General features: G+C 37.0%; 4 protein-coding genes across 7 annotated transcripts in view; 2 read left to right on the top strand and 2 right to left on the bottom strand.

Moving 5' to 3' along the window:
- LOC119836641 (MAPK-interacting and spindle-stabilizing protein-like) overlaps nt 1-1,870 on the bottom strand; it is a 14,088-nt gene extending 12,218 nt beyond the window's left edge. Inside the window, exon 1 of one of the 4 annotated variants that reach the window (XM_038362025.1) lies at nt 1,451-1,870. In XM_038362025.1, coding sequence (XP_038217953.1) covers nt 1,451-1,498 — 48 coding nt within the window. In that variant the 5' untranslated portion in view covers nt 1,499-1,870. The remainder of the gene's footprint in view (nt 1-1,450) is intronic. The other 3 variants (XM_038362028.1, XM_038362027.1, XM_038362026.1) reach the window with 3 other exon arrangements.
- A 165-nt stretch (nt 1,871-2,035) lies between these two features.
- On the top strand, nt 2,036-4,041 carry LOC119836643 (39S ribosomal protein L54, mitochondrial). The gene is made up of 3 exons (XM_038362029.1): nt 2,036-2,227; nt 2,485-2,630; nt 3,373-4,041. Exons 1-3 carry the CDS (start codon nt 2,098-2,100, stop codon nt 3,532-3,534), a joined length of 438 nt encoding a protein of 145 aa, XP_038217957.1. The 5' UTR covers nt 2,036-2,097; the 3' UTR covers nt 3,535-4,041.
- Nucleotides 4,042-4,645: 604 nt separating this feature from the next.
- LOC119836633 (outer dense fiber protein 3-like protein 2) lies at nt 4,646-7,403 on the top strand. The gene is made up of 4 exons (XM_038362015.1): nt 4,646-4,667; nt 5,437-5,638; nt 6,641-7,022; nt 7,317-7,403. The coding sequence occupies exons 1-4, from the start codon at nt 4,646-4,648 to the stop codon at nt 7,401-7,403; spliced, it is 693 nt and encodes a 230-aa protein (XP_038217943.1).
- A 551-nt stretch (nt 7,404-7,954) lies between these two features.
- LOC119836634 (synaptic vesicular amine transporter-like) overlaps nt 7,955-9,466 on the bottom strand; it is a 6,838-nt gene continuing 5,326 nt past the window's right edge. The window contains exons 9-10 of the mRNA XM_038362016.1: nt 8,880-9,010; nt 7,955-8,101 (exon numbers count right to left, since the gene is read on the bottom strand). Coding sequence (XP_038217944.1) covers nt 8,015-8,101; nt 8,880-9,010 — 218 coding nt within the window. The 3' untranslated portion in view covers nt 7,955-8,014. The remainder of the gene's footprint in view (nt 8,102-8,879; nt 9,011-9,466) is intronic.

The raw sequence follows: 9,466 nt of genomic DNA on the forward strand, positions 1-9,466 counted from the left end.
GTGGCATACAATGCGTTGATCCGTTGCGATGACGCGACGCACCGCAACGCAACGTACTAATGTGGCCTCGCTCTAAAAAATAATTCAACGTTAGAAACTTACATTTTTACGATAAAATAGGATATTTTTATCCCGGTCAATCCTGCCCACTAAAAGCTTTGTGGAAATTATTTAATTAATTTATTTCATCAGTAGATAGGTACATTTTTCTCGAGTAACAAAGTCTATCAACTGATATATGAGATACAAGACACTTTTATGAAAATTCGAAACTGGGCGAAAGCAATGGTGAATGACAAGTATTTTGAAACAACAGTTTAAGTAAAATATCTATTATTGATAGTTTAGTAGGCAGTAAGTTAATTTTTCTTGTGCAAACAAACATTAAATTTTAATTCGAAGGCATACTGACAAATTTTTATGACACAAATAGAGCATAACTCCCATCACTTCCTGTGATGTTTCGATGAATCACACTTGCATGTAAACAATAAAACTTTATCAGTACTGAGCCAACATCCTCCCATACCCTCACAAACACAAAGCTCACACAGTTGTGAGTTTTATCTTAATTTACTATATGAATGTTTTTCAATTTTTACACACATTTTGCTTCACAGGTGAAGGTGGTGGTTTTATGTTTGTATGTGACCAGCTTTAACCCTCTTAGTAGATAGATTTAATTAAAATCTTTATACTGACATCAAGGATCAGTGAATATAAAGTAGTTTCATGAGATAATCCTATTACCCTGATCAGGATCATAAGAATAAAATAACTTTTCTTACTTAAAGCTTGAGAAAATTATATAATTAATAATAGATAATTAATAATAGATAATTTACAATATTATTATTTGCTATATTTAGAATAACAAAAAACTATTCCCAATCCAAATGTACCCACGGTCTTTAGGATTTATACTAAAACTCAGCCATATATTAATAAATTTAAATATTTATTTTTACAAATGCTCACATATCTTAGTCTCGGTAAGCTTTTTTGTATTTATTATTATTTCCCAAGTAGTACCTATTCACAAGTGTTATTAATATGTGCCTACAATGTTTTAACATCAATTTTATACAATGTATGACAGTAGGTTTACATGAACTGTTGCAATGTTTATATAAAACAAGTTGCTTGACCGGTATTACTCATATATTTGAATCTTAAATTGCATGTGTTTTGACTTGCTTATTAAATAATCAGGTCACGATAGAACCAACCTTGCTTTAGCAGGAAAAGTTACAGCGCGGGTCGCTAAGAGCACACGAGGAATTAACGAATTGGCGACACTATTCTACTTCAATTCACTGCACAAATGAAGGTCAAGGATGACCATTGTTGTGACAATAAACCACTACAGCCAATTGATTTCTTAAATTATCCGACATCAAATCTGAATAGATGTTAATATAGAAAATATGCATAACACAAAATGACTCACCTTAAAGAAGCTATCAAAATCGTCATCAAATTCTTTAGTATCGAACATAATACGCTCAGCTGTATGAGCTGAATCGCATCTTTAACAATGATACGGCACGGACGAAGTTGAATTATATCACGAACGCAATAATAATATAGGATTTCCCCGATAAAAAATAGTCTTGTTTATTGAACGCTACTACGTATGCGAATTCACTGAATAATTTAGAAAAATAATTTACTAGGCACGTAAATTTGTGCTGGCACTTAATTATTCCCTAGTATATCAGACGTAAGTTTTATTGTACCTGTATTTGAATACGAGTGAATTATCATTTATCAACAAAAACCACCTCAGTTGCCTAGCCCTAAATCGCTGCTCCCGTTTTGTTTGTGTCAAGTTGTCAAATTTGAGCTGTCAGGAATGTCATATTGACGTGATCATGACATGAAATAGAAAATGCCACGAAAGAAGTCCGTAGATCCATACGCCATGTATATGCGCGCAATGATTTTGAGAGTAGGTACCAATTTTTTTTACTTTTTCTGTGGTTAGTTGATAAAAAATAACAAATGACAGATTTCAAATCTTAAATGTCAATTGTCAAATGTCAGTTAATTAGCAATTGTACGAAAATAACCTAACCTCTAAAATAAAATAATAAGATGTTTAATAATTTAATACGATTGTTACCAATAACTTTACAAAGCACAGCTTTTCAACCACACAATGCATTGAAGTTGCACAGTTCTGCTACAAGCTATGCAGTTAAAAAAACAACATCGGCTGCCGGAGGTAAATATTTGTTTAAAGAATTTTTGAAAGTTTTTCGACTGCGTACTTATATCTTTAGGTATCATTTCTAACTCAGTAGCGTTGTTCATAGATTCTAACACATCTTTTATTCATAACTTTATATATTTGTTATGAACGACATGCCATCCTAACAAATCTACTATCAATTGATTCAAGAGAATTCAGTAAATCTACCTGAAACTAGCAACCTTTAAATTAAGTGCTATTTACATGTCATTATGTTAATTTATCTAAAGGTGTACTGGGGTTGGGAAAGGGCAAGAAAAAAGGAGGGAAATTGGCAGCCATTGAAAAGAAGGAACTTCCTGTTGAGACAGACCCGGAGAAGCTTGTGAACTATGTGTGTGGCTCCAACATCTACCTCACGGGAGAGGATGTCAAAGTGAGAATGGTTCCCAGTAATCTTTATATTTTTAAAAACTATGTTAAGGTTAAATTCTCTGTTAGTGGACAGATGTGGATGCACAGACACAGAAATAAGGAGTAGCTTCTTAATTCTTACAAAACCAGTACAAAAGTATAGTAGTTTTTAATTATATCCATTAGCTATGAACAAGCATAATAATTGTAGGGAACTAGTAGAAGTAAGAAATCTTTCTTGACCTCAAAGTGGGTTGGACTTCTGATGTTAATGCATGTTATATATTGGCATTTGTTAACATCTTGCAAAAAGCTCCACAATTGTGGTACAATTTGTATAATAACAAAGCTTGAACATGTGGAGTTCCTGGTTCAAGTTGATGGCAACACTGCATGTTGCAAAATTGATAATGCATTCTGCTTTGTTCAATATCATTTTAGCAAGGCCCATTTCCTTTTCCTCACCCTTCCCTACCCTACCCAGTACATTCCTTTTTTCCAGTTATTTATCCTTCCATTAAAACCAGTTAGCGCATTCACAGAGGCACTTCCTCTGCCAATGTTCATGGGCGGTGGTGATCGCGCACCATTTGGCGAACCTCCAGCTCAGTTGGCTCTTATGACATAAAAAAACAAAGTTTCTATCATTATTATTGCTCAGCTTTTGCTGAACAATTGTTAACTATTAATATAATGCTTATTTCTTGCCAGCTCTTGGTGTCTGTACAAAATATATATATTAAAAAAAAAACATTTTTTTACAGATAAAAGATGACAGTGAGTATCCAGAGTGGCTGTGGAAGATGAACATGGGGGCTCCCCCTCGCATTGAGGACCTAGACCCCAACACCAAGGAGTACTGGAAGAGGGTGCGAGCCATGGGGATGAAGAGGAACAATAAGTTGCAATCCATGAAGAAGTTCTAGCCCTTTGGAATGTTTTTCCAACTTGTTAAATATTTCATAACTTATAGCTTCATTAAAACATATAAGAGTGGTATGAAAATGTATGTATAAGCATTACTGTAATAGAAATCTGTTAAATAGTTATCAATTATAATTTGATAATGTGGAATTAAGTGTATGCTCTCGCTGTGAAACCTGGATAATAATAAATTATATGGTCTGCATTGTTTGAAATTATTTACCTATGTCTACTGTTTTCTTTTCAATTGTTAGTTAAATCTTATTCTTATGATTAATTTCGAATGAAAACAATGACTAGCTATCAACTTGATATAAGAAATTTTTTTATACCAGCAAGTTGTGTGAAATCTAGAGTAAAAGACACAGGCTATGAAATATTTTGAGTTGGATATTTTCAATTACTGTGTAATGTAGAGTTAGCGATGTTTGAATGTAAGGCCATACTGGACTGAGCACTAGTTTTATTGAATATTTTAGCAATAAATATTTGTAATTGTTACGAAAAAATGTGTTTTATTTGTTCCCATCGAGCAGACGTTTATCCTTCTAATAATATTGAGAGTTCTCTTATTTGTGATACTGAACTTGTATCCAAGAGTAGATTATGTTATCTGTGGAGAGGTCAGCTTACGATTATTTAGGTAAACCGTAAAACTGTCCGAGACTACGGTAAGAATCGCGATACTGGCCATTCTATGAAGAATATGTACAAATTTTAACCCGGATCTTTCCTTTACAATAAGTCGCTGCATTAAAATCAGCGGCGGGGAAAAACAGTGTGGCCACTTCCGTCCTTTTCTGAATATTTTATATGATGTAATTACCTAGCATGATTTATTTATTTTGTGTCTGTTCCTACAGAGGGTGTCGATTTTTTATTTATATATAATAAAATAAATTATTTTATCGCAAAAAGCTTTCATCTTGATAAAAAACGCTATTGTAGACTAAACCTAGTCTTAAATAAAATCTCTTTTCATAAAACAATTCAGTAAAGATAAAATAAGCATTTGACAATCAAGCAGTCGAGAGTCGCAACAAAATTATTTTGATGTATTTTTAACGAAATTTCAGTGTTTTTCTTAGTATATATTTAAATTTATTGTGTAAAATGGCGTGTAAGAAACCGTTAGGTGAGTAAGAATATAAAATTGATACGATTTTTTTAATTCAAAAAAAGCTCCAATCGGTACCTCAGTCAGCACAAAATAAGTAGCAGTTCAGTTGCTAACCTTCCGTTGAACTTTTTAATACAGTGCCGAGGTATTTATTTATTACATATTATATAAAAAAGGAAATACACCGCAGATTCAATTTGAAAGCAACTTAAAGCTAATGTACTTACCTATCAAATCTTTACAACTACTGTCCTGTGCCTTATGGCTAAAACTCAACTCTATCAGGCAACATTTAACAGTAGGTACTAATCAAATACATAAGAAAATAATTGTCTAGTCTATTTCATATTAGCTGCCTTTCAATAAGATTCGTAAGTTATGTAAAAGATTATTCTTTTAAATTAAGAAAATTTTCCATCTCCATGATATCTTCAATTAAAACGGAAATAAACAATTAAACTGTCACTGATGCGTTGAGGTAAAGGGAGATAGCGGAACAATTTCATTAATGTACAATAAGTAATATATCTGTTTAAATAAACTCTACTCTGAATCTAATAAATTTAAATAAATATTTTATATAAAAAGAAACAATATTGTCATTAGAAAAGGTAAAGTTTTTTAACATAGCTAAAAGCTTTTTCAGAAGTGTATCCAATTACCTCCGATTACAATTACCCTGAAGGCTGGATACCATTCAGATATTAAAGCTTAAGAAATTAGCCCCTACTGGACCCCAAATATCTCCTAACGATTGCTCGATACACGTGTTGCATGTCGTCAGGCCCCGGGCCGGGCGCGTACCGGCTGCCCACCACGGTGGGGTTCGCGGACCACGATCCGTCGCGCAACCGCAGCCCCATGTACTCGTTCGGGACTAACGCCGGCGTGCGCTTCAAGCAGCTGGGCCCGGGGCCCGCATACCGTATCGACCGGATCACGCGGGACGGCCTCGTCTCCTCACCGGCTTGGAGCTTCGGAGCCAGGTACCTGCGGCCGTAGCGCTGCTGTTTCCTTAGCGGAAACCAACCGTTTAACGATTCGGTTGCTATTGCTGCGAGAATGGAAAATTAACTGAAAGTCTACTTTGAGTTTCCTGGCTTTGTTAGCAAATTTAACTTGTCGTTGCAATATATTAATGTTATTATTATAGGTACCTGTGATATGAATTATATTTACATGTTATTGCATGAAATAGTTTTTTAATAATTATTAATTATTTTGGACTTTCAAATATTTATTCAAAATTAATCTAATTTTTATTTGTCTCTCCCTGTTCACCGTTTCCTAACCAGGTCGCCGTATCATTATAAATATATTACGTTAAATGTTGCATACTGTTAGCTAGATTAAACTTGGAAGCGCGTGCCGCACACAAAAATTGTTTTAAGGCGTCGCTAGTGATACTACTGAATATTAATTATTAATTATAACATCGACAAGAAACGTTGGCGTGCTGGCAAACGTTTTCTATTTAGAGCTAATCCTAGGTTAGTCATTGTAATATCTTATACCTTTAAACGAGCAATTCTTGTATACATATATATATATATAATTGGAATCTCGGAATCGGCTCCAACGATTTTCATGAAATTAAGTATATAGGGGGTTTCGGGGGCGATAAATCGATCTAGCTAGGAATTTCTTTAGAAAATGTCATATTCGTGTTTTTTTTTTCATGACATCTATTGGTGAATAATAATACTATTTTGCTTCGTAGATAGCTGGACAACTGAAATAATGTCATATTCGTGTTTTATTCGTGTTTTTTTTTCCTGACATCTATTGGTGAATAATAATACTATTTTGCTTCGTAGATAGCTGGACAACTGAAATAACACATAGGCACTTTTTATACCGATATTCCTACGGGATTGGTTACGCAGCACGCTTACGCGGTTTCAACCGCGGGTCACAGCTAGTATACCTATTACGGGCAATTGAAAGTACTGTATGATGACAAGTAAAGAGGAGGCTTGTGGGTGCAGGTTGGCAGGTCGCGCGGCGGCGCGCGTGCCGGGGCCGGGCGCGCACGCCCCCGAGCGCTGCCCGCCGACGCGCGAGCCGCGCGCGCCGCAGTACTCCATGGGCGCGCGGCTCGGGTTCGCGCTGAAGCGACCTGGGCCCGCGCCCAACGCGTACGCGCTGCGCCTGGGCCCCGGCTCGCCCGCCTACACCATGGGCGCGCGCGTCGGCTTCGCGCTCAAGCCGCGCTCGCCGGGCCCCGCCGTGTACTTCCAGCGCGACGCCGACGTGTACCGCACGCGCGCGCCCATCTACTCGCTGGGCGCGCGCTCCGAGGGCGCCGGCAAGGGGCCCAAGACGCCGGGCCCCGCAGCCTACCCGCCTAATCTCTATAACACCAAGAAGGTAGGCATATTATGCCTTACACTTTTCTTTTCCATCCCAGATACTTATAAATGAGATTCAATTGTCTTAGTGGTAAATTTACAGATAGGTTTCCATTAGGTTATAGCATGAAATTATGGAAATAGTAATACCGCATAGATTTAAACTTCTGGGTAGATAGATACAATATCATTATGAAAGACTTGGACTTTGGAATAAGAGAACACACGATAACAATACTAAAATAACTAAAAGTTTTACTTATATAATATTTGCGACACTTACAGGAAGTGAATAATGCATTAAATATTACAGAATCCGTACGCCTATTCATTCGGCACGAAGCACGGGGACTACGCGCCGCCCATGATCATCAAGGAAGACACGATGGATTGTCTATGATTGACGCTCAGACTGGCTTTGTGTTTGGTCTGCGGATTGACGTCCTGGTTACATTTAAAAGACGACTCAAAAACATCAGAAAATATTTTGAGTTTAAATGGTTTTCCCGGCGTTCAATGAAAACAAAAAAAATTGTAAAAATGAATAGAAAATGTTACTGTTTGTGATGAATTTGGGTTTGTAATGTTTGTAATTTTATCGAATTCACATCGTGATTGTTCAACTTTCGATGTATTTTGTAAAGTTTGCTAATAAAGCTTTTGTTAATGTTGTGTAAATCTTTATTCAATATCCCGGTCCCTGATACAAGAGCATGCAAGCATAATAGCAAGACATGTGTCTAATAAGACTGATTATAGTCAGTCTAAATTAAGATATTAAGTAATAGTTTTCTGTCTCCGAATTATAATTAATTGTCTTATAATTAACAAACCCAAGAGAACTCGGATACCATCAGCAGACATACATTGGATGGTCATTCATATATATTGAGAGAGTTTATTAGCTATTCACTTACATACATATTATAACAATAATAAAAAAAAACAAAATTTGGATTGCGCAAAATTTTATTATTCTTATATCTCGTATAATAAGTGTAGAAGGTGTAGTCAGTGGAAGTGAGCAAAGTTGGCGGGTTGCAACGGAGTCTCTTCTGGGGTTTCCGCGCTCAGCTCCTCCAGGGGCGGCGCTCCCCACTGACGAAAAATAGAATATAACAAATGCTTCTTTATGTCATAGTGGGCAACTAAGCCGGTGCTGGTGAGGAAAAGGAAACGGGCCTCCGGCTCACCCACTCACAGTTTCCCAATTCGTGCCGAAGCGTTCTGCACTTCTTGAGGGGAGTGTCAAATCGAAATAAGACAATGAAATTATTGACTAGTTATAGTATCAGATCTGTATCGATTTTTTCTAATTTTTATATCAGACTAGCTGCGCCCCGCGGTCTCTCCTGCATAAGTTCGTATCCCCTAGGAATATCGATATAAAAAGTTGCCTATATGTTATTCCAGTTGTTCAGCTGTCTACGTACCAAATTTGATTGCAATGGGTTCAGTAGTTTTTGCGTGAAAGAGCAACAAACACACACACGTCCTTACAAACTTTCTCATTTATAATATTAGTAGGAAGTAGGATTTCATATAAACTTCAAAATGATGCCAAACACAGTTGTTTCCTGTCGATCCAGTCCTGCGGTTATTACTTTTTATTGTCTTATAAATTTCCATCCTACATCGTTACTGCTATAAACTATGTCATTCGCACATAATTGTGAGAGTCGAGCACACTTCGGCACGAATTGGGTCAGCTCGCACCGGGGAAGTACCACACCCCCACAAAAATATGTTCATTACGTATACGGTCAGGGGCTGACCACATCTTGCCTTGCTTGTGTTCAGTTAAACAGAGAAGGAGCCAGCGCTTGAAAGAACTTTGAAGTCTGGAAATAGAAAAATGAACTCGTTGGTGTAGAACCTGTTCGGAGAGCGGGTGGTCGCTGAGCGCGCGGTGCAGCAGCGCGGCGTGCAGCAGCGCGGCCAGCGCCAGCAGCCGCAGCGCCGTCTCGAAGCCCAGCGCGAACGACAGCACGCCGCCCACCACTGGGCCTACACGAACGGGTCACTGTTCGCAATCGGCTACTGAGGCAGCTTGCGAAAGTGTATCCGACCTTTTTTTTGTTACAACGCTTTTTCCCTAAATGTTATTGTTACAACTAGTTCTAACTAGGGAAATCGTGCAAAAAACTAGAATAAACCAACTATGTTTTCCATACAAAACTGTATTATTTACTAATATCTTTTTTATTTCGATCAGTCTTTAACATAATTATCATTATAATAAACAGTAGTTATATCGTATATTATCTCTATAGCGAAGCGACGAGCGTGTTAGGTTGTTTATGAAGTGCCGGAATAGACTTTAGAGCGTTTCCAACTCAAACATACAAGTATGCATCAGAATAATACGTTAATTAATTAAAGTCTTGGATTTCATTACGGAGAGAATTCATGACGTGGAAAATAAGATAGATGGTTTGCAAGCTAAGTGGAAGGCTGTTAACC

Source organism: Zerene cesonia, chromosome 25, assembly GCF_012273895.1.
Source record: "Zerene cesonia ecotype Mississippi chromosome 25, Zerene_cesonia_1.1, whole genome shotgun sequence".
Lineage (NCBI taxonomy): Eukaryota > Metazoa > Arthropoda > Insecta > Lepidoptera > Pieridae > Zerene > Zerene cesonia.

Bases quoted from the DNA above. Each gene is read 5' to 3' on its own strand.
- LOC119836643 (XM_038362029.1), top strand. From the start codon at position 2,098: ATGTTTAATAATTTAATACGATTGTTACCAATAACTTTACAAAGCACA. The intron at 2,228-2,484 runs GTAAATATTTGT...ATTTATCTAAAG, and splicing joins AACAACATCGGCTGCCGGAG to GTGTACTGGGGTTGGGAAAG. The intron at 2,631-3,372 runs GTGAGAATGGTT...ATTTTTTTACAG, and splicing joins TCACGGGAGAGGATGTCAAA to ATAAAAGATGACAGTGAGTA.
- LOC119836633 (XM_038362015.1), top strand. From the start codon at position 4,646: ATGGCGTGTAAGAAACCGTTAG. The intron at 4,668-5,436 runs GTGAGTAAGAAT...GCATGTCGTCAG, and splicing joins GGCGTGTAAGAAACCGTTAG to GCCCCGGGCCGGGCGCGTAC. The intron at 7,023-7,316 runs GTAGGCATATTA...TAAATATTACAG, and splicing joins ATCTCTATAACACCAAGAAG to AATCCGTACGCCTATTCATT.